The sequence below is a fragment of the Heloderma suspectum genome, chromosome 2 (assembly GCF_057233095.1).
Source record: "Heloderma suspectum isolate Gila_16-S chromosome 2, 16-S_ref, whole genome shotgun sequence".
Lineage (NCBI taxonomy): Eukaryota > Metazoa > Chordata > Lepidosauria > Squamata > Helodermatidae > Heloderma > Heloderma suspectum.
Window position 1 is genome coordinate 125,609,884 of NC_139459.1, and position 24,829 is coordinate 125,634,712.

General features: G+C 42.2%; 1 protein-coding gene across 3 annotated transcripts in view; it reads left to right on the forward strand.

Moving 5' to 3' along the window:
* Positions 1-24,829, forward strand: part of SNX30 (sorting nexin family member 30) — a 40,751-nt gene that overhangs the window by 12,127 nt on the left and 3,795 nt on the right. For 2 of the 3 annotated variants that reach the window (XM_084834718.1, XM_084834719.1), the window contains exons 2-7: positions 9,708-9,896; positions 13,416-13,526; positions 17,498-17,656; positions 19,384-19,579; positions 19,798-19,997; positions 24,648-24,734. In XM_084834718.1, coding sequence (XP_084690844.1) covers positions 9,708-9,896; positions 13,416-13,526; positions 17,498-17,656; positions 19,384-19,579; positions 19,798-19,997; positions 24,648-24,734 — 942 coding nt within the window. Of the gene's footprint in view, positions 1-5,983; positions 6,170-9,707; positions 9,897-13,415; positions 13,527-17,497; positions 17,657-19,383; positions 19,580-19,797; positions 19,998-24,647; positions 24,735-24,829 lie in introns of those variants that run through there. The other variant, XM_084834720.1, reaches the window with a different exon arrangement.

Genomic DNA, 24,829 nt, shown 5'->3' on the forward strand with positions numbered 1-24,829 from the left:
GCAGGAGGAAGAATTCCTCTGAGACGGAGCTGCCATCCAAGCTTACATTTTTAAAATAGCAAAGACCAGCACACTGCCTTAGGTTAAATACTGGAATAGGAGCATTTCTCATAAAGAAAACCACCTATCTGTGACTGATGTGCTTCTTACTGTCTAATACAATATTCCAAACAGTATGATGGTAGCCTCTGCCTGGTATTAAATAAACGTCAAGCCTGCCAACACAGGATTATATGTAAAGTTGCAAGAATTTAGCACTGCAGCACAATCCTCTTTCTATTAATAGACTTCAGGGCAACTTTGCATTTGCAATGTTTGGAGAGATGGGCCAAATCTGCCAACCTCTGTGATAACGTGCGTAATTTAGCAAGTCAACAGCTGTTAAATCCTACACATGAGCCAGAAAAGGCAGGGGGCAAGTGCAAGTTGCAGTAAATATGTAGCGGGGAAGGAAGAAGCTGATAGTCATTTTGTAGCATGTGGCACCAAGTGTTTTTTTTAATGCATGATGTAACAGAAACCAGGCAACAATTTCTAATCTTTTGGCACTATTTGTGCCTATTCTCTACTTAATTTAGATGTGAAACAAGTGGATCTGTTGCCTAAACTTGGCACTGCAGATGCAAACTATATGTGTATTCAGCAGCAGGTTGACAGCAGTGAGAAGTTGGCATAATGCTGGCCAAAACTCATAGATGGTGGTCTCTCATGTAATGTATGTTTCTTCCTGCAGTGCTATGCATTGCAGTTGGCATATGAGAAACAGCTTCTCTCTGTCTGTTCTGAAGGTGGAATTCCCTTCCTACATTTGTAGAAAGCTGGAGGGTTTGAAGTCAGGACTCTGTCCTTCTGCTGGTTATCTCCCTCTGCTAATCTTCCCTGATCGCTGGAAGAAGCAGGGAAGATTAGCTGCTGGAGATTGTAAGAAGTAATCCAAGCATAAAGCCCAGCTACTGGCTCCTTTTTCTTCCTGTGTTCATAGGCCTTTAAGCCTCCAGCTTTTCTTGCAAATAGGGAGGAGCCTTCAGAGGTGTTGAACAGGCAAACTAGTCTGTTTTTCATGTGGCATGCATAAAATAATGTGGGAGACAATTTGTGAAAGTAGCTTGAGGTGTTCCAGCCAAATTGGCAAACGCAACTGCTCTTTTTTCCTTCTACGCACACACCCAACAAATGTTAGCATTCAGCTGGTGCCGAGAGGAGTTCCTCGTTTATCAGAGGCACTCGACATTCTGCAGGTCTAGATAAGGCTTCTGAAATAGAAGTGGGATCTGCAATAGTGTAGCGGTGTGAAGTGCTCTTGTGCATGGTGCCAACCATGCCCTTTTGCAGAATACTCCATTCCATTCCCCCCCCCACTCCAGCTTACTGTTTCCCCCTCCAAAACAGACCATTAGGATTCAATGGTTGCCAAGCATGCTCAGTCCTTACTTGGCTGTCTCTGGGTCCCTCCCCCAACCACCACCTTTAGGTTTGTAGGTTTGGCAGAATCCCAAGGATTGTAGTTCTGCAAACCTTCCAATTCTGCCAAGCCTGCAGATAATTCCCTCTTGTGTCTGGATGGTGTTCTGGCTATATAAAAATTAGCATTTGGAGAATGCGTTCACTGTGTGTGTTTGTGTGTGTGTGTGTGTGTGTGTGTGTGTGTGTGTAAGGATATAGTGTCTATATGATCCATGTTGGAATTGCAGTATCTGGATATTCAATATCAATATCATTTTAAATTATGCTGGATTGAGTTTTTCGTTCTCACGTGTGAAGATTGGGGGTGGGAAGAGATGGATATTGCATTGCTGGCTAACCTTTCCCAGTTTCCTGCCAAATATTTTTTCCTACTCTCTCCTTGCTATGTCTTTCCACCTGCCATCACACTGCATCTTGTTATTTTTGATTGACTTTTTTTTTTTAAAGAAGATAAAATGGAATGTGCATGTACAATACAAGGTTGAGAATTACACAGGTTTCTTAATAGGGGTAGAGAAGCTTAAGAAAATAAAACAATGTTTTGGTTTTTCCTCACAGGCCATTGTTCGGTCTCAAATGACTTGGCAACTAGGTGGGATTATGTATGTGATATATATAAAGCCTTGTGGGATAGAAACCATTGTGGCCTTATTTGCAAAGTGGCAATAAAAAATGCAGTTTGTTAGATATACAATCCTTTCTCATAAATTCTCAGGATATTTACAAAAGAGAAATAAGAGAGAATAACAAACATGAAGGCTAGTTTGACTTCTTCCAGTTGCTGTTGCCAAAATACCGCGTGTACCAATAACAAATACTTTCATACATCTCTTTATCTTGCCTCGTTTTCTGTAAACAACTTGTCTTTTAGCATAATTCTATCCTTTGTGAGAGCCAGGAGTAAATTGTTGGTATGCGTTTATCTTTTCAAACATGAGGAATCATCCTTTTCCACGCCTAATGCAACTCAAGATATTTATGCTGTTTGTTACTTGGAAAGTGCCCCAATTCTACAAGGAGATCCAAGAGTCAGTTGATGTAAAAATAATAATAATAATAGTGTTAGTTTATGGCTTATGGCCAGTGGTGTAGTGGAACCAGGGCTTGCAGGGATGCAGCACCGATGCGTTTTCAGATTAGCAGGGATGCTGATGTCATCTGCCACCCTCTCCAGCATCCCCTGTTCTCTCTGAGTTTAGCTGCAATCCTCACAGTAGCGGGGTGGTGGTGGTGGTGAATGAATTTCCCCAGCAACAGTTTATTGTTCCCTCTTGTAATACCAAGTATTTTGGGGTGCCCTGGTCTTGGATGGGCAATTAAGACCCATTCGTTTTACACAAGATCTGCTCCTGGTGGAGATGAAAATGACTAGAACTGGCTTGTTGATATAGATCAACACAGTGGCCTGAATTTTTGGACTCTGCTTGGGTGTTTAGCTATGGCTATGGGGGTCTGTTATGATGAGCACCTGCACTTCTGACTTTACTGCTACACCACTGGCTGTGGCTAAGGTGAGGTGTCTAAATACAGAACCTGGCCAAGATGGAGCGGGGGGCAGTTCTACACTCCCACAGAATGTGCTAAATTAGCATTGGGAGCATTGCATCTGCAGAAGCTGACAAATTCCAGTCATTTGGGGGATTCGTTTTCAAAGAGGTTGTGTGGAATTGGGGGATGTTTTGAATTGAATGAGTTTCAAATTCAGCAGCCAGAATAAATCTTGGCTCGATTGCTTGTGCAATTGCAGTGAAGACTGCTTGCTTATTCCTCTGGCTCCAAAGCTGGAGCTTCATTCAATGTCAAATACACTGCTGGTGCTGAAGAGGGCAGCTGTGTGTCTGGCTCCCATTTCTTTCTCTGTAATATCTAGAACAGCCATCCCAACTCGATGCTCTCCACATGTACTGGACTCCAACTCCAGGGCAACAGGTGGGGGATGGCTGATCTGTGATGACTGACATAGGCTGATGTCAGAGCAGTGTGGCATTTCTCCACTCACCCTGCAGTGCCATGACATCAGGACATGGGTAAGCTGCCCTAGACATGTTGGGGAGGGCATTAAACAGGTGTCCTCCTTAGCTATGAGTTTAATGCAGGGGTGGGCAACTTGTGCTCCACCAGATGTTTTGGCCTACAGCCATCCTTAACCAGCATAACCAATGCCACCCCCTGGTTTAATGTAACTTGTAGTTGCTGAAGGAGTTGCACTGGTTACCAGTTGATTTCGGGGCCAAATTCAAGGTCTTGGTTTTGACCTTTAAAACCCTATATGGTTCTGGCCCAGCCTATCTCAAGGAGCGCCTGCAGCAACACCAGACAGGCCGCTTAACAAGATCAGCCTCGGATGGCCTTCTCTCTGTCCCATCAGCCAGGACAGCTTGACTGGTGGGGACGAGGGAGAGGGCCTTCTCTGTGGTGGCCCCCACTCTGTGGAACTCCCTCCTAGGGAACTCCACCATGCCCCCTCTTTAATGAGCTTCCACCGTGCATTAAAAATGTGGTTGTTCAGGCAGGCATTTGGGGTGGGTTAGGGTATTTTTAGAAATACGATGTTTTTACTGTAGAATTTTATTGTTTTAAACTGTTTTATTATACACTCTGTACATCGCCCAGAGTGGCGATTAATAAATTTAATAAATTAATAAATTTAATAAATTAATAAATTTAATAAATAAATAAATTGTAGTTCCAGCCTAATGCAAGTTGGTCTAAGGCAGGTGGGCAGCCTGTCGCCCTCTAGGTGTTGTTGGACTTCAGTTTCTGTCAGCCTCAGCCAGCCTGGCCAGCGGCCAGGGAAGATGGGAGCGGGATTCTAACAACATCTGCAGGTTGTACATCTAAGAGGTGCTAGGGCATGAGCTTGAATCTCCAGCACAGTGCATGCTCAGGGATGCCCCTGGTCAACAGCAGCTGTGGCAGTTCTAGGCGGACATTGTAAGTCATGGTTGGCAGGAATGCAAGGAATCTGTTCCCCTGTTCTTTTGTCAGGGTGGATGCTGGACCTTGCATGGAGCAAAGGAAAAGAGCTGAGTGATATACAGCTCTGAGCTTCTGGTAACAGATTGAAAAGCTGCATTTGGATTGCAAGGCCATGACAGGTCCTGTTTGGCTGACACTGGCTGTTTCAGTAGTGACCATGGAAGTGCCAATTAGGGGTTGAATTGGGACTGGGACTATTAGGGAGTTTGCACATAACACTTATTTATGTTTTTTTGTTCGTTTGTTTGGCAGCCTCCCCCTCCCTCCCCATCCTGAAGCTACAGATGCACATATAAAGCACTAGTTAAGTGCCATCCTATGCAAAGCTGAATGCTTCTGTATTTAACTTTCACTTCAGGCAATACAGTGCAGTCTCTTGCAATCCTGTTTAAATTTTACCTGTGCACTTTGATTTGTCAGATTTTCAGTGAGGTCTGACAAATGAAATTCAAAGTTTGCCTAGGAGATTTTTTTGAAGTTTACAAAATGAAACAAACACATGATACACCTGGCAGTCTGATCTAGACTGCCTGTCTGTTTGCCTGGCAGTCTGCGGCTCCTGATCTTGTGATTAGTCAGCTTTAAGAATAAAGGCAATTCAGGCCTCTCTGCTCTTGCTAGAAAACCTAGTGAAGGATAGTTTATGGTCAAGAAAAACACACACCTTAATGGGGGCAGTAAAACAACTAGAACACAGACTATAAATAGATGGGTGACAAGCTTCTCCCATCCTCAAAGTTTATCTTGTGGCTTATTGTTTAGCTTTTTTTGTCTCAAGAATACATAGTAACCTGGTGAGGCTTCTTGGCCTGATCTGAATTTGGACAGCCTTGCTTAATGAACTCCTAGCTTCAGTAGCATTTCTGTTTTGCTGAGTGACTGCACATCACATACACTATTTGTTTTGTAGTATGCTTGGGTCACAGTGGCTTAGTGGTTAAGGCGCTGAACTGCAGACTGGAAGGTCGGCAGGACAGCAGTTCGAGACCCGAGTGCCGCGCGACGGAGTGAGCTCCCGTCTTCAGTCCCAGCTCCTGCCAACCTAGCAGTTCGAAAGCAAGAAATTGCAAGTAGATAAATAGGTACCACTTCAGCGGGAAAGGTAACAGCGTTCCGTGCACCTCGGTGTCCAGTCATGCCGGCCACTTGACCACGGAAGCGTCTTCGGACAGTGCTGGCTCTTCGGCTTAGAAATGGAGATGAGCACCACCCCCTATATTCGGACACAACTGGTTAAGGACACCTTTACCTTTTACCTTATGCTTGGGTTAGTTAGAAAACGATGTTCACATAATTTTAAAATGTTGCTATGCAGTTGTTCTGGATTATTGGATGTTAAGCCATTTGTGGCTAAAATCATAATACCCTGTAGGAGTTGAAGATCTTCTGTCTTTTGTCACCCCCACATATAACGTGATGAAGGAGGTGTCTAATTCCACAAAAGGAATGGTGACTACTCATTTTTACCCATTTTCTTTCCACCTTTATACTTTTGCTTAAAAAGGAATAGTCTTATCAATATTTACCTATTAACTTGCAGTGATATCATAGGAACAGAGGAAGCTGCCTTATATCGAGTCAGGTCATGGGTCCATCCAGTATTGTCTACGCTGACTGGCAGTGGTTCTCCAGGGTTTCACACAGGGGAATTTCCTAGTCCTACCTGGAGATGCCAGGGATTGAACCTGGGACCTTCTGCATGCAAAGCATAGATTCTACCATTGAGGTACAGTCCTTCCCTTAAAGCTACAGTCCTTCCCTTTGGCCAAGGCCCTTCAGTGGCCTAATGTTGAATCTTGCATGCTACAAGCTTGCAAAATGGCACAACAAAATCAAGCTTTCCACATGCCCCTGGAGGTTCTTTCTTGGAAGGAATTTGAGACATTTTCATATGCCATTCAACTGATGCCACTGAAATTGTTGATGCACTGAACTCTTGCCTTGGGCTCAGTCACTCAGTGGCTATGGGAACTTAAAACCATAGAGTTGGGAAGGATCTTGGTGGTCATCCAGAGCTGGGTGGGCAGAAGGTAAATCTCCAGTTGTTTTGGATTTCAACTCCTAGAAGTCCCTGTCAGCATGGCCAATGGTCAGGAATGCTGGGAGTTGAAGGCCAAAACATCTGGAGATCTACTTTCTGCCCCTGTCTGATCTAGAGCAACTCCTCTGCTCAATGCAGGATCTTCAGTCCTGCCTGTGCTTAAATACCTATGGTGAAGGAGAACCTACCATTCCAAGGCAGGCTATTAGGGTGTTTCTCCTAATGTTTAGCCAAAACTGTAAGAGCTGTTGGACAGTAGATTAGCCTGCTGGTGGTGGGCATATGAGAAGGGCCTCCAAGACCATGGGAAGATTGGCATGGGTGAAGGCAGTCTTTCAGAGGTGGAGCTGACGGGGCACTGATGGAGCTTGTGTGTTGAAAAATCTCTCTCATGGGCACTAGGAGTTTGGACTGTTGGCTTCAGTACGCCCTGCTTGCAAGTAAATTTCAGTGAATTACAGGCAGCTGCATTTGTTTCTCTTCTTTCCACTGGGGGTCCTTAAGCATCTCTGATGTCAAGTTTGAAAAAATGACTAAACTATGGCAGGGTGACACTAGGAACCCCCAGTCTGCCTGTGCTGGGAGTCTTAGGCCTCACAGGCAGCAGATGTAATGAGGAGTGTTAAACCTGTTTCTGGAAGGAAACACTTCAGACAGATCCTCAAATGACTGAAAGTTCCTCCATATCAAAAACAAAAAACCCAATCCTTGCAAACTGGCATACTGGAAGAAATGCTGGAAGAAACCCACTCTCCTTGGGCCACTTTGCCATATATAGGAACTTTTTTTTATGTGGAGGAACATTGTCATGTGTTCCCACATCTGCAGTCTCAGGAGGGCACTCCAGAAATAGGTTTACCCCCACATCCGCTTCCTGTGAGAACTAAGCTTCTCACTACAATCCCAACCATGTTTTACTTGCAAGTCCTTCTGTGTTCTGTGTTCAGTGGGGCTTTCTCTCCAGTGTGTTTAAGATTACAGCCCTAGAACTGGTGTGGATATCCCAGAGAATTCATACATTTGCCACTTAACTTGCACTTAGAGAACTTTTGAGGTGTACCTTCATTATACGTTTCAGCAGACGTGTGAGTACTGCAGTCAGCTATATAGAAAATATTGTGATGATGTGTAGAAAATATTGTGTCATGTGTAACAATGTGTATTGTTATATTGTGGTTTTAATGTTCTGTATATTTTAAATTGTTTTATTGTGTGTTGTTTGGTTTTAGTTTTTGTGAACCGCCCAGAGAGCTTCGGCTATTGGGCGGTATAGAAATAAATAAATAAATAAATAAATAGGGCAGCAAGTATAATACAAAACAGGCCTCTTGAGGCATTTGTGATCTGTGTTCTCCATCTATTCCAAGGATGCTGTCCTTTCTCCTCAATCTTGCTTGTTTTTTACACCCATGTGTTCTTCTGGACTCACTCCCAGTTTTCGTACACTGAGAATAATAATACACTTCTGTGACTCTAGAAACAATATCCATGCAACACCTGAAATAGGGCAGCTAGTCCTTCCTATATAGCTGGGCTGCCTCCTGTGTAAACCAGAGGATATCTTGTCAGCTGCTTGGTTTAAGCTTAATGGTGGTACTTTACCTTCTTTGTAAAGGGAGAAAATGATTAAACCCAATGCCATCTGGCTCTGGTGAAAAGTTTTAAGTTTTTAGACTGTGAAATACGTTAACTTCTAAATAAAATTAACGTTTATAACACATTTGTACCGCTCTTCATCATAATTGGATTGTTATAAAGTTGGAAAAGGTTGTTATAACTGGACTTAATCCTATTATGGACTTAATCCTATAGAGTAATTCTATTGGGGACTTGAAAGGTTTGCATCTGTGATCCTTCCTGAAGGCAAGGGATAACTAGCACAGACGGGAGACTCCGTGGTTTAACGTCTTGCAGTGGCACCTCTATATGTGAAAAATTTGGCATACCCATTTAGCATAGTTGAGAGAGAATGCCTGTGTATGGGGTGTGCCTGTGTGCATGCGTGTGTGTGGGGGAGAGGTTGGTGAAAGCAGCACAACAGCAAAAACAAGGAGTCTCTGGATCCACTGTGGATGCAGTCAGCCTTAATGTAAAATATATAAGAAAGATAGAAAGACTAGCAACAGAGTTTTCAAAAATGTATTTAAGCTAAACTCAGCTGCTGATGAGGGCGGATGCCAAAACGTTTAGCTTAAATACATTTTTTGAATACTCTGTTGTTAGTCTTTCTATTTTTCATATATTCCGCATGTCTAAAGCATTTGTGGTTAGCAAATCAGCCGTCTGTTCTGAGCAGGGAGTTCTGAAGTGCTCTCTCAAAGCTAGTGTCTTATTTTACCAATAGAGTTTGAAAGACGTATGTGAAGTCTGTGGATTTAAGGACGGCTAGCAGCAGATACTGCAACAAGACTTAGTGAAAGATTCTGTATCCCAAAGGTTAATGTCTGTTTATGGCAGAATGAAAATCCAGACAAATGCTCTGGCTGGAGTGGAAATCCGGTTTTAGAAACGGAGTGAAAGTACATGGGCACAAGGAAAAACTGGACTGTATCAACAGGAACTGCTGCACTATAGATGTTCAGAACAGGAAGAGGCTAGTTTGAGTCTTGTCTGACATGAACTTGTTAGGTGGCTTTAGGTAAGCTGCTGTTCCTTGTCTTCAGTCCACCAGCTATTATGAACATAATACTGGTCTACTTTACAGAGTCAGTGTAAGGATTACAATAGGGGTGGGCAACTTGTGGCCCTCCAGATGTTTTTGCTGACATCAAAATTCCCATCAGCCCTAGCCAGCATAGCCAATGGTGAGGGATCATGGGAGTTTTAGGCCAAAAAATCTGGAGGGCCAGAAGTTGCCCGCCCTTGGATTACAACAAGGCTGTGTACATGAAACTCTAACACCTGAAGATTTATTGGCCTTTCCCCCAACTTGGTACTGTCCAGATGTTTTGGACTCCTATTTCCCATCAGCTCCAGCCAGCATTGCCAGTGGTCAGTAGTGCTAGGGGCTGTAGCCCAAAGCATCTGGAGGACACCAGATGGGGAAGACTGAACTATATAAATGCTAAGTATTATGAGTCATGCATCCGGGTTCAGCAAAATTAATTGGGTTTTGTTCCTCTGAGCTAGTCAGCTTGTTTGGATGGTGTTTTTAAAACTCAGTAACTGAATCTTTTTTCCTTCCTTCCTTCCCTCCCCCCTCCCCCCTTTTTGCTTTGTCCAGGATCTCAGTTTGCCCAATGGTACTCCTGTAGACACTTCAAGTCCAGCCTCTTCCTCCTCGCTTCTTAACAGACTGCAGCTGGATGATGATTTAGATGGGGAGATGAGAGACCTCTTTGTCACTGTTGATGATCCAAAAAAACATGTCTGTACAATGGAGACTTACATCACGTACATGGTCACAACGAAGGTACTACAGTACCATTTGCTTCCTATACATCGTGACTTTTAGCAGGATGCTGTTGCTTCTCCATTCTGTTTCAGGGTCCTTATATTCTAGTTTAGCAGTTGGAATCATTTATCATTTTCCTGTTGTCTGTATGGTGTGCATTCTCCCTATTCCTCTACATACTGACAGTGTTGCATGACAGCATTATGAAAAACTTCCCCTGTGTATATGCACTCATACAGCCTTTCCCAACCTGGTTCTCTCCAGATGTGTTGGACTACAGTCATGGCCAACATAATGGCTGGGAGTGATGGGTTTTATAGTTCAACACATCTGGAGAAAAGAACCAGACTGGGAAAGGCTGCACTAGTATGTTCCTCTTAGTGGGTTTTAAGTGGCTTTACATTGACCTGCCTGTTCATAATATGTTCAGACTGAAATTTGAGCATGGCACTACTTTTTTGTCTAGTGTTAAAAATGTAAGTTAGCTTATAATTTGATGGAAGCTTCTTCATGCTTTGAGTCAACCTTAATCATTCTAAAATCATGGCTCCCAATGTGGGGAGCTGTCAAAAATATTTCTGTGTACTTGGGTAGCTGTAACATTTGTAAGCTATTTACCGCATAGGCCTGGTTCACAAGTGTATGTTCATCTTGTTGATTCCTGACTACTATATACTTGATAGGCAGCTGAGTGAATGAATCAGTTCCTTGAAAATATTGGTGAGTTTGAGTGGAAGTTTTATCGAAATTATATCGCCATTATAACCCATTCACATATGCAGGCTATTGGTTGATGTTGCAGTTATCGGGGTTTGCATGAAATGGTGGCATTTGGCAGCAAATCATGGGCTAACTAATTAATCCACGATTTGCTAGGGATGCATGGAGCATGCGAGCAGCTTCCGGGTTGCAAAACAACCTATGAGTGCCCCATCCATAGGTTGTTAGCATGATGTCTGAATCTTGACACTTTGGGTTGTTCATGTGTTAAACAATCCAAAGTTAACCTAAGAACAAATTGTAGGTTAAGTTTGGGTTGTTTAACCCACGAACAACCCAAAGTATCCAGGTTCGGACATCACAAGAGCAACCTATGGATGAGCCAATCGTAGGTTGTTCTTTAGAAGTGGAAGTGGCAGAACCTTAGGAGGCAGTGTGCCCATTCTCTTCCTGCTTGTGCATGGCAATCCATGGGTTGTTTAAACCATAGGTTATCCTTATGTGTGAACCAGATCATCAAGTGGTAAGCATGCATGTGTGAACCAGCTCATAGACTGGTTGGATGATGTGGAGCATTCTTGTTTTGCCACCACACACATTGTTGGTGGCCACTGGCATGGAGACTGTGTGTGTGTGTGTGTGTGTGTGTGTGTACGTGTACACATCTATGTGGTTAGCCACTGTCATAAAGAAGTGTTTTTCAGTGCTCCCCATCTTCAGTGTTTGAATCAGCCATTAGTAATTATTAACAAAGCAGCTTCTCTTCCTGTAACCTTCCTGAACTGCCATTGATGAAGCAATTTCATCTTGTAGAATGTAAACTCTAAAGTAGGCAGTACTGTACAATTCTGCAAGGTTACAAAGGACAAATCGCTTGTATGTCATTTACTGCTGAAGAGTTAAGTGTAATTTTACTGCTGAATAATGTGTTAACAGAGAATTCTTCCCCCTGCATTGGTTACATCATGACACCTAAATATCGTAGGAGGAGACAGAAGGGCTTGCTTTCTGGATACATGCATGGGCCTTCTATGCAATAGGTTTAACACAATAAATGCACACTTGGCTACTGATTTGTGTGTGTGTGTGGTCCGTATGCCTTATCTGTAAAGTATACCACTTTTTCTGTGTGGCAACATTCCGCATAGTCCATATGTACTTGGAGTTGCTCTTGACAGGTGTCTCCTCCCACCCGTTCAGTTAGAAAGAAGATGGTGCAAATTGTTTCAGAGAAAGATGTCACATTCACTTTATTAATGCATATCTGTGTTATACCAGTTTAACTGTTATGACTTCTTCAAAGAATCCTGTGTTTAGTGTTGGATCCAGTCTTGGTCATACTTAGAGTAGACCCATTACAGTCGTGACTAACTTAAGGCTCACTGATTTCAGTGAGTCTAAGTATGACTAAGCCTGGATCTTACCCAACATTAAGAATTTTGTAAGATCTCTAACTTTAGTCATAGTTTTCAGGATTCCTTGGGGAGAAGGAATTCATCAAACCACTTTTATTAAACCTTTTGAGTAGTTTATGGCTAAAGATTAACACTTGCATAGCTATGTGTTACTGGCTTAAAATATTTTCTTGATTCAGGAATTTTGCTTGTCCTTGGTGTAAATCAAGTAGCTATCTAGGAATTCCTGTTCTGAGTTCCTCAATCTTCTTGTCTGGCTTGGAGAAAAGTATCTAGTAGACATGGGTTATGGACTTCTACAGAGGTTTTCTCATCTTGAGAGCAGATAGCACATACAACTTTTTTCCGCACAGAAATAAAGGAATTTTTCACACTGTGCTGCTGTTGCTGGTGTCTGGCATCCACATCAACTTGCAGTTGGTGAAATGAGACTCTCCCTCTTCATTAATACCTCTGCTTGTAACCTCTGGTGTAAAATAACTGCAAGTGTCATCTTCTATTGGATAATGCCTCTAATGTCATTGACAAGATACGGCACTACTCTATGCTTGTTTTTCATCTGTTTTTTTTTTTTAGAGCAGAGAACTGTTAACAAGGCTGCCTCTTACCTCAGGGATGCTCCCCATAGCAATTCTCTCATTATGCTAGTACAATAGTAGCATAATGAAGGAAGTCACTGCCATTGGTCCTGAAACTGTGTAATCTCCAAGACAAGAGTTGGAAGTCAGTCTGACAAAATCTTTAGCCTTTGTGTAGAAACAAGACTGGCATGAACAGAAAGTTATAATGTATATTTTATTTCCTAGCAATCCTCAAGATTCATTGTGAGCTCTATAGAAATGCTAAGTGTTGATTTCCCTTAAGACCATCTAGAATGAGCACAGTCTTTGAAGATATAAGAACTTCAGTTGGCTAAATAATTATCTTAAGGTTATTTTTACCTTCCTCCCCCTCAAGGAACATTCTATTCCAATAACTACGAGCAGAAACTTTCATCCAACACATGTCCAAGTACAATATTGAGAGATAGATTGTGTTATCTTAAGTTGCCAGAGGCGTGAAAATTTAAATTTGAATCTTCCCTTTTGCTATTGCCTGAACGCTTCATCTTGTGGTATGATTTGTACATTTAGCTGTAAGAAAGTAAACAAGGTGGTCTATGCAGCCTTTGAAAATGAAGTATGTTCTTTGATGGGGAACATGTTGCCTTCTAGATGTTGTTGAACTGCAACTCCCATCAGACTTCACCATTGGATATCCTGGCTAGGGCTGATGGAAGTTGCAGTCCAGCAACATCTGGAGGGCCACATTTTCCCCAGCCCTGCTGTTGGTGGCTTCAGCGTTCTTTTGACTTATCCTGACTTTTCTTGCTCGCCTACCTTTTTTGTTCTTTTGTTGCTAGACCACAAGAGCAGAGTTTGGCTTGCCAGAATATTCCATGCGCCGAAGATACCAGGATTTTGACTGGCTCAGGAGTAAACTGGAGGAATCTCAACCAACTCATCTCATTCCCGTAAGTAGTAAGCCAGTAAGTAGTAAGCCAGGGCCACCAGTTGTTGAACACTTAACTATTCTGCTTTAAAAAGTGCACATCTTCTGGTTTTACAGCAGTAACGGATTCAAGGTGTGTAAAAATGCAAAGCTTGACTCATTAATTCAGTGTTAGAAAACACACAGAGCACTCCAGAGCAATCCGGTGTCGGAACTAATTTCAGCTGGATATTATATAATTCAGTATAACAGATCTGTATTTTAGCTGCTTGCCTATGCTGTTTCCTGATCACTGGACACCATACCCTACCACTCATTGTAAAGCATGGCTTTGGTTAAATTCCAAAATCTCCTTCAGTTCTTGGAAGCTGCATATCTTCTGTGAGCATGTGAAAAGGTTTCTTGGCCTGGAAATAATCTTGTCTCTTATTTTGGGGGGTGTAAGTGCTCCATTTTTGTAGGTGACTATTGCCAAACTATGGCATTAAAAAGCAGTCTCTGTTTTCGTAGAGTGAGTTACAAAATGGACGTACCTATTGGGTTTCAAAAGGCCAGACTTTGCCTGCAGTGATCTCCAAGGTGTTTACTGTACACTCTAGTTCAGTTATTTTTGAATTATACTTGCCACCTGTCTTCACCAGTCTGCTGGACTGTTGACAATGACGGAAAACTACCACTGTGAAAATCAAATGAATTTTTCAGAATGTATGTCCAGAGAGTACTTGTGACATGTGGCAGCTCACAGAAACATTTATTTATTTCTATACCACCCAATAGCCGAAGCTCTCTGGGAGGTTCACAGAAAACAAACATGACCCCTGATCATCTGTGGAGTTAGCTAATGTTCTTCTAAGTGCTCTGATATTTATTTCTCGGGTACCTACATTAACTCGGTGTTCTCCTTAAATAGTGGCAGCTAGCGGCCCTTTCTGTAGGCTTGCAATCTCAAATACCAGGCACACAAGGGAAGGGAAATGGAGGGGGAAAGTAGAGGAGGGAATCCAGTCGGATGGTGTCAGAATAAAGAGATGACTCTTAAAGGGTATCTAAATCCATCTGGCTGGTGGTCATGCTGAAATGCAGATGGTACAACTACCCAGCAGCTCTTTTGACCTGGTGAGTGAGGTTAGAATGCCATTACCCTTAATATGAACTGCTTTATATTTGTGGCAGTGAAGCTTTTGGCTTGGCATATTTAATTGCTCAGGAAACAGCTGTTTGCAGTCAACCTTCTGTGATGGAAGGGAACATTGTCAGTTTTGGCTAGTGTCAAAACATCCCATAGGGATCGTGGAGGAATATAGAGAGGTCCCAGAAGGTAGGAAAACTAAGGGACAGGAGGTCCAAAGGCAAGAAGCCTGAAGGAAGAGAGGCAACTAGGCAATGGACTTGAGAGAGCAGAACCTGCAGGAATGGAGTAAGAAGAATGAGGCAGGAGGAAAGTGAAGCAAGAAAGGGCACTGAAGACACCTTAACAGCACTTAAGATGGAGGGGTGGTCAGCATGGTAAGAGGGGAGGGAAGAGGAGTGCTAGGCAGGTTGGTCAAGAAGTAGGGTGACTGAGGGAAGTTGAACAAAGGCTTCTGAGGTAGCAGTGGGAGTATCAGCAAGGAATTGAAAAAAGGAGAGGCCAAGGGAAAAGTAGGAGTGTAGGAGAACTAGACATGAGGACTAAAGGCAGGGTTTTTTTTAATATGCTGGTTTGAACTAATAGGTCATGAACTGGATAATTTATCCATGATGGATGGAAGCAGCATATTAAACTCATTAATACTCGCATTCTGATACAGAATACCTAAGACTATCACTGGCTTCCAGCGATCTAAGATCTAAAGGCCTTGCAAAACAAAACATTTCCATGTTCCTGCCCCAAACAGGACATGAGAGTAATAGCCCCCTCCTGCTGTAGTTAACATCAAGTGGTATTTAGAACCATGCAGCCTCTGATCCTGGAGGTCGTATATAACCATCATGACTACTAACTTTACCCTCCATGAATTTGTGCAGCTTCCAAAAATGGCTTTGGGAGGGAATTCTGCAGCTAATGTGCCACTATTAATGGTCCACCTGGCCCAGCATTTGCAGGATACGTATGTTGGAGGAGAGTATTTCATGCTTCTGCAGTGCAATATTGCCCCATGTTTGCCTATTTTGGGCCCATTGGGTTGTATCCAGATTTTGTTCTACTTAGGGTAGACCCACTGAAATGAATGGGTCTTAAATAGGCACGACCAACTTAAGTCCCACTGATTTCAGTGGGTCTGCCCTAAGTAGGACTAATATTGCATATAATCTACTATACCTAAAATCATGTTGAATCACAAAAACAACATCAGGGCTTGGCAAACTTTTAAATTCTGTCACTGAAAGAAGCTTTCAAGAAATAAGTGAAAGTTGATTGTTTCCTCTCAAATGCTGGAAGAGTTGCTGCTTACCTTTATTTTTGGACATAAAGGTACAAGTTGGCCGCTTCTTCTGACCATGTAACTTAGGGCTTGTAGCATTTGTTCTATGCTGTTGAACTCTCAAGGTACTGTTACCAAACATTTGCTTTGTTCTTGTAACTTGTGTTGATTATTGTCAAGGGGAAACTTCAACTATGAACTCCCTAAACTTGACTTTTTTTAGAGAAGTGACTTAAACAAAACATTAAAGTTCATTGATAGAGAGAACCTTTCTGTTATTGCCAGATGCTCTTAAGCAATTTCTCTTTCCTTCTCCCCCAGGTTCTTAGGGCCAAACAAACATTACTATAAATCCACATCTAGAAATCGCATCTCTTTTCTTTTTCACTCTAGAGTAGGCACAGGGCCCCAATCCAGCTCTTAAAAGACCCTCTGCCCCTGAGTAGGGTCCTGATGTGGATCAGCCCCTCTGTCCCTACTCTAGAGTAAAAATGAAAAAAGACATAGCTGCTAGACATGGATTTAAAGGAATGTCTGTTCTGGCCCTTAGAAATCACGAAGAGAAACTGGCAGTTACATGAACTGTCTTCAGCGCCCTGTTGGGAGAGGTCCTAAAATTTAGAAAAGCTGATTGCCAAGCTTTGCAAACAGTTGTGATCTCTAGCGCACAATTAGCTGGAGCAGTTACTAAACATTTGGTGACAGACCAAAGCCCAATTTTGGAGTATATTTTTTGCATAGCTACATAGTTTAAGGCTACAGATAATTTGCATAGTTTAAGGCTACAGATTTTCAGTGATTGAGGTCTATACTCAAATGATCTTGGGTAGGGAATCTGAGGGAAACCTTGTAGAGTGGCTTCCAGTTAAATTGTGCTTGGCTCAGTGGAGATACTCCCAGTATAACACAGCTACTCCCTATTTGTAAAGAATAATTATCTTTCATCCCCTCCCTTTCAGCTGCCATCACTGTTGGCAGAGTGTTTAAACAAATGTTACATTCTCATGGTATAAATGACATTATGCATGTAAATTTGGTTTCCAGCACAAAGGCCTGGTTCTCACATAACGACAACCCAGAGTATGGGTTGAGTATGGATTATTGTTGGATCATGGGTTGTCATTACATGTGAAACCTGCACTGTGGTTTAACTATAGGTTGCTAACTATAAGCAACCCAGGAAGAGAACCCATGGTTCAACCATAGTGCAGGGTTCGCACGAAACGACAACCCGTGATTCAACAAGTCACGGTTCAACTACAAACTATATTCAACCCGCACTCTGGGTTGACATTATGTGTGAATCAGGTCAAAGAATGAACGCAATAGAAAGAGCTTTTATAGAATATTATAACTCCAAATGAGAATAAAGATTGTGATGTAAACATTTGTGTTTAATTATTCCATTACTTCCTATGTTAGCATGCTGCCTTCCATTGTAGCCCCCTTCCCGTGATAACTGTTCATTCTAAACAGATATGTGGTATGCCTTTCACAACTCTACTTTGGCTACTGGTCTCTCCAGTTAAAAATATATATGTTGAAACTTTGACTTCCTCTGACTTTCTTCCCCTCCCCCTCTCCCCAGCCCCTTCCAGAGAAATTTGTGGTAAAAGGAGTTGTTGACCGCTTTTCAGAAGAATTTGTTGAGACAAGGAGGAAGGCCTTGGATAAGTTCTTGAAGAGGATCGCTGACCATCCGGTGCTTTCTTTCAATGAACACTTCCATGTGTTCCTTACTGCCAAAGTTAGTAAACTTTGCATAACTTTTTCAAGTGATATATTTAGAGGTGGTTGCCTTTCTTTAGAAAAGGATGAAAAATTCCTGAAGACAATATAAATATGCTTTTTAAGTAGTACAGTTAAATTAGCCAGATTACCACTTTTGTTAAACAGCAGCCTCAGGTGCTGGTATCTGATGAAGGTTATATCTTTTTAGATATGCCTTAATAGTTAATGGAGCACATTAGAACCTAGCTGGGGCAGAGGTCAGATGGAGGGAAACGGAGGTTTACTTTGTGGAAGGAAATAGGACTGAACTGGCTTCCTTAGGAAATATAGAACTTTGAAATCTCGCTTTGAACGAGTTGTAAGAAGAGCCCTGCTGGACCAGACTAAAGGCCTATCTAGTCCTGTTTCTTACAGTGGCCATCCAGCTGCCCCAAACAGGACATGAGAGTAATAGCCCCCTCCTGCTGTAGTTAACATCAAGTGGTATTTAGAACCATGCAGCCTCTGATCCTGGAGGTCGTATATAACCATCATGACTACTAACTTTACCCTCCATGAATTTGTCTAAAGCCATCTCAACTGGTGGCCATCACCACATCTAGTGGTAGAGAATTTAGTGGAGTAGGATGGCATCTATTTGTTGCCTTGCGCCATTTTTCTGTGGTATCCTCGCATATTGCAGAACTGGCTTCTTGATTTGTAGCTTCAAGCTTGTATAACAGAATCTTAGAATTAGGTTGGAAGGGGCCTACAAGACCATTGAGTCCAACCCGCTGCTCAATGCGGGAATCCAAGTCAAAGCATTCCTGACAGATGGCTGTCTGGCCTCGTATCAATATGATACAGTGTCATTCCCTTGTCTGCCACATGCCCATTCAAATTGCTGAGGGGTGACTGAGAAAGCACCTCTTTCAGGTTTGCATATAACAAGTTAAAATGAAACACTGGAAGTCAAAAGATATGCTGTGCTATTTGTATGTTTCCTGCAGATCACGTACAGTGTTCTGACAAGGCCAAGGAATGTTTTAATGTGGAACAGCCCATAGTTCAAACCTTGTTTTTGGAAAACGTCAAGATCACCACTGTGTTTACTGCTAATAGGAGAATGTAACTTGCACAGTGTTCCTTAACCAGTTTTACCTTACTGAATTCATTGGTGACTGTTTGTTGAGGCATCTCCTTGTGGGCATGGTACTGGACCACAGTAGTTTGTCGGACCAGGCTAAGGAAATGTTAAGTGTAATATAGTACAGATCACTATAGAAAGCATTGAGTGAGACTATCTGGAAGCCAAGCAATAAAATATACGCATTTTCTTTCCTTGGCTTAAACAAAAATGATTAAATTGGTGTTTGGGCCTGTAATTCTGTGTAGTGTTCGCAATAGCCAAGATGGAAACATCATAATCTTTCAGTAGCAACAGCAACAACAAAAACACGCCCCCCCCCAACCCAGACATCTCCACCGACAGTTCAAAATGGCTGTTGCTAAGGTAATTTGCATTACTTTAACCTTGCTGTTTAGGGTTTTGTTTGGATTCACTCATTTTAATTCAGCCCACTTATGCTTTAAAGCTTAACATTTGACATTACATGCATATTGAAAACTTAAATCGAAACTCTCAAAATGAAGCTACATCACTGAACCCATTGTAGAGGAGAAGTGTTTATTGTTGAACAAATATATTTGGGAGACATACATTTAACTAATTAGCTTCTGGCTATGTTTATCTGTCACCACCAGGATCTTAATGCTTATAAAAAGCAAGGAATGGCCTTGCTTTCTAAGATGGGTGAATCAGTAAAGTATGTCACAGGAAGCTATAAACTAAGAAGTCGACCGCTGGAGTTTGCGGCTATTGGTGACTATCTAGATATATTTTCTCTGAAGCTTGGAACCATTGATAGAATAGCACAGCGGATAATCAAGGAGGAAGTGGGTGAGTAGTACATGCAACTTTCCTTGTAACTCCATTTTGTACTGCTTGAGGTTTCTAACGTAAGGAATAGTGAATGGTATTTACATTCATCGCCTCTTCAATGTGGCGATATTATCCCATGCTGCATAAGGAGCTATGTGAAAGGATTTCTCATGGCCATGGAAGATCATTGGGTTGGATCCTCTGGCCCTCTTTTTCACACAATGGATCTCTTGCAGAATACCTGGTGGAACTCCGAGAGTACGGTCCTGTTTACTCAACCTGGAGTGGGTTAGAAAGAGAGTTGGCCGAGCCTCTTGAAGGGGTATCTGCCTGCATTGGGAATTGTTGTACAGCACTTGAAGAATTGAGTGAAGACATGACAGAGGACTTCCTTCCTGTTTTAAGAGAATATATCCTGTACTCGGAGTCCATGAAGGTAAAGTGGAATTTGTGTGCGGCACAGATGCTTCTATTAAACAGCATTTCAAGTAAACCTTATGTTCTGTGGGTGGCTTTTAGGGTTTAAGAACTTCTTGCTTTGTAAAGAAAGCAGTTTGATTCCTACAGTGCTTGAAGTCTTATGTGCATAAAAACCCACTGTAGCCTCTTCAAGAATGCTTTGTGCAGTGTGTCTGTGTGTGCCATCTATCATGCTTGCACAAGATTGGTCTAAAAATGGTGCATCTTCTATGAAAATTGAACTGTTCAGATTTATGGAACTGGTGCAGTTGTAACTCTGGCTTTCTGCTAACCATGATTAGCAGAGTCAGAGTTATTTTCAGAAACATGTGCCTTCTTCCTGAAGCAAATTCTCCTTTCCCCATCTTTTCATATAATGGGCATTTGGCTTAATTATGTTTAAGGCTAACTAGGAGTCGCTGTAAAGTAAGATCTGAAATCTGCTTCATACTGTGTCTTTTCAGACTTTGGTTTAATGGAAAGCTTTGTTTTAGCTTTAACCATGATTAAGCTCAATGTGAACCATACTAAGGGGGTGGGTGGGAGTTAATGTTGGTGCCAACTGACTGCTTAATTGTGAGTGAAGGCAGAGTGCATGGAATACATGTTCCGGAGTGCATGGAATACATGTTCCACCTCCTGGTTCTCAGTTTTGACTAGACACAGTTTATAACCTGTGTATGACAGATGACTTTTCCAGCATGCAAGATAGGCGTGCGTGCATGCGTGTGTGTGTGTGTGTGTGTGTGTGTGTATATATATATATATATATATTTAACAATCATTATCTTTAAAGCAGACTGGGGAGTCAGCCTTGCAGCTAAAGCTTCCTGCGAGATTTTAATGTGTGTAATGAGTATAAGGCAAGGATAAGCAACATTACACAAGAGAAATGCCAATCTTCATGGCTAGCCAATTCACCTGAAGACAGTATGGTCTCCTTAGGGGTTCTGGCTAGCCATGAAAATGGGCATATCTCTTGTGCAAGGTTGCATACCTTTGCCTTGTATGTGTTTAATATTTCTTGTATGGTGCTGTAGACTTCACTACCACTGAGAATTCACATATACCTGCTGCTTGACAGGCTCACCCAAATTTGTATCTCAAATTCTCTGATTATGACATATAAACTGGGAAGGACAAGAGAGCCTGCTATGTGTCATTTTCATGAGGATAGCTATTAAATTAAAAAGAAAAAGCAGAGCAGTAGGAACTATTGTGATGAGACAGAATATACTGGGCAGAGTTAGTATGAACAGTCCCCAGTGAAGTGTTTGGATAGTAGGTAAACAGAGTTAGCTTTAAATATTTGTAATTGTTCATGTAGCTTCAAAGTGTGCTGAAGTAAGTGGGCACATCCACTCAGCTGCCCTCTCCTATTGCTTGAGGAATTGCAAAACGTTTGGATGCCTTTGTAGAAATCTCTCTGCAGGCTTTTTTTTAACTTGAAATTAAACCTCAAGCCTACCTCAGCTTCAGAACACTGTTGGAACAGCTGGAACATAACATATTATAATCATATATAACAATACATTTTTGCAAAGCGCCTCTTTGTAAATAGATGGAAATCCCTGACCCAGGTTCTCTCTAACTGCCATTTAAACTTGAAAGTAACAACCACAGAAGAACTAATTGATACAACTTTTTGGAAGGACCTTCGGCACAGCACATGCTTTACATGCAGGAGGTGGCAGGTTCAATCTCCAACATCTCCATTTTTTTAAAAAGAGGGGTGGTAGTAGGTGATGTGAGAGACCTCTGCTTGAGACCTGAGAGGGCAGCTGCCAATATAGTGGGCTAGATAGACAAATAGTTTGGCCTGTTATAAGGGAGCTTCCTATGTTGCACGCCTGGTTTTCTTTACTATGAGGAAGTCCCCAGCCCCAAATCTAAACCTAACTTCATTCTATTTAAACTGAGAATATTTCAGCCACCCCAACGTACCTTGTATAAAAACTAGAAAGTGCTGAAAAAGCATTTAAGATGTAAACCGAAAGAAGACTGACTTTCGCTTAAGTAGCGTACTGACCAACAGTAGAATTGATAACAGACCAGCAGTTCGGTTTCAGACTTATTTAGAAGGTAGCTTTGAGAAAAAGCAGTGGATTTTTGCGTCTGTATGTGTAGATTTAAATTGGTTGCCTGTGCCTCTGATTCTGTAGTTTGCACAGCTGAGGATGGGTGGTTTGGGGTGGGGTGCAGAATTAAGCTGCCTTGTCATTAGTGGGATGTGATGTTGAACTAGAATTCCAGATGACAGTTAGAAAAGAGACTTCGAACAGCCACAGCACGCCTGCCTCTCCTGTAATGTGGACAACTTGGTCAGAAACAAATATTTGATTTGTCTCGGGTCTGTGCATACCCTCCTAATCTGTCTATTAATGATTAATCTCTTAAGTGGCGTCCCGACATACTCTGCAGGCCAATTCCTTTTTAGCCAAAGGCAGCTAGTTTATTAGAATTTTACATGCTTGTACCAAAGTAGCAATACCTGTTCAACTGGAAGTGCTCAGCTTTAAGTACCTAATAACTATAGAAAAAAGTTGCACATAACTACTGCGATGTGAATGTCTTCCAGAGCAAAACATTCCTATACTAGGGCTTTGCATTTTAACTGCAGAAAGGGAGCATGCTACAGGTTCCATACCTTATGTCAAAGGCTGTCATCAGCAGATGAGAAGATACAGATCTTCCAGCTGTTGAAGCACTTTAATCATCATGAAATCAGTAGGCAGTACTATGGCCAGGCTTCAAAACAAAACTACTCCAGTATTGGTGCAATATGGCCAGCTGTAGCACACAGTCCCTGACTTACCTACCTGCTTTAAGGTGTCAGTGTAAGGCATAGAGCCACTAAAAATGTAATTTCTTATGGTATTGTATCTGGTTAAGACTTCGAACAAAATGAAAAACTGTCCTTAGTTAGCATCAACCAGCCATGGGTTTCAATATGGATATTAAGCTTGATGTAACCATCACTGGAATACTGCAAGTAGTTCTGTTTTGAGTTGGGGATTTCAATATCCTATCTCTCGTGTAAAATAGATCCTCCATTTTCTCTCCTAGTAATTTCTCCAAAAGTGCTATAAAATCTCTGCCATGTATTTGTTGTGTGCTGTCATCCTGCAATTTTCTTTGCTAATTAGCTGGCAATTTACTTCTTCTAAACTAAGGACGCTTCTTAAAATGGTCACTGCCAGCTGTCTTTGTATAAATGGTTCCAGAGGACTTTACTGCCACTGAAATGTAATTGAGTGAAATTGATTATCATAAGCAAGTAACAAGTTAAGTTCAGCATGTTTGCGAATGAGTCTCCTGCCCATGAGATACCAAATATATTTGGTATCATGCGCTCCAGTGATTGCTACTATTGCTGTAGACTGGGCTGCCCATCTGCGTGATTTGATTATATGTTGCTTTTTAGATCTGCTCATCCCCATATTTTCAGAGTTTTGAGGTGGGTAACAAACCTGAGAGTGATCAATATCTATTCACAACTCCTTTAAGAGCATCTTAAGGGAAGAGCTTCATAGATATTATAAGACAAAGTGATTTGGGGGACATGCACATTAAATTGAATGCCTTGCTGTAATCAAAGGTGGTGGTGGTACTAATGCAGCCTACAGTACTTGCAGTTAGGGGCCACCCGTTGATAAGTTTACAGTGCTATGAAAGCATTTTTCAAGAGTCAGTATTTGTTAGAGTCCTCAAAGTCAGAAAGGGTTATACTTGGGGTTTAAGCTGCATTCAGTAGGCTTGCAAAATCTGTATTGGGGTATGAAATGCTTTCTTATGTGTATTCTGCTCTTCCTTCAAGGAGCTTAAAATGGCTGAGCTTCATAGTTGAGTGATGACTTTGAACCCGGAGTTCCTACATTGAAGCTGCTGGGTTCCATATAGTGATCACTTCTGAAGGGTAAAGATGATCGTGGATAGAAACCAGAGTTTGTTTCTCACTTATCAGTGAATTGGCAATGAATAGCAATGATCCTTGCGAAACCAGAGATCCATCTGTGGAAGGTGACGGGTGCAAGCTGACTTTCCTGCCTCCTACTTTCCCTGCCAGCCCTCTGTGGGTTTAGCAGGCTGTCAGAAGTCCGATTGTGCTGGAAGGAAGGGATGTGGTTGGATTCAGAACCATCGTTCCACCAGTGGAGGGATACAACTTGCTGAACAGTACTCTCTCATCCTCTCCTCCCCACTGCAGCCCTGTTAATGCCCAGGGGAGAAAAAGAAAGGGAAGTCCTGTCCCACAAGTGGTATCCCTCCAGTGGCAGAACAGCCCATAGTGAAGAGACGCATCCCTGTGTGAGCTCTTCAGCGCAATTGTGGTAGCAGCAGTGGCGTGGGGGAGAGGGGCTTCCGGCAGCTTCGGCACCTGCAGTGGGCTACACCAGCAACCTCTGAGGGCTGCATGTGGTGCAATGTGTGCTTGGTGTAATGCAAGAAGACCACGTGAACTCCTTTCCACTCCCTCCCCAGCTACTAGACCTTTCCAGCCCATCCTCAGGGCCACTGGTTTGCATTCGGCTTGATGTGATTACATACCTGGAAAGACCCACAAAAGCTGTAGCTCATCTGTAGCAGAGAGGGGGAACTTGATGCATCTCCTCTTTTCTACCCTTAGAACGTACTGAAGAAAAGAGATCAAGTTCAAGCAGAATATGAAGCCAAACTGGAAGCTGTGGCCCTAAAAAGAGAAGATCGCCCCAAGGTTAGTCTTTTTGGATAGCTACTGGAGGGGAGAGAGAGATCTCTTGTTTTGCATGCTAAAATTATACTGTTGTCTTCAGCACTTTTTCATGTGGC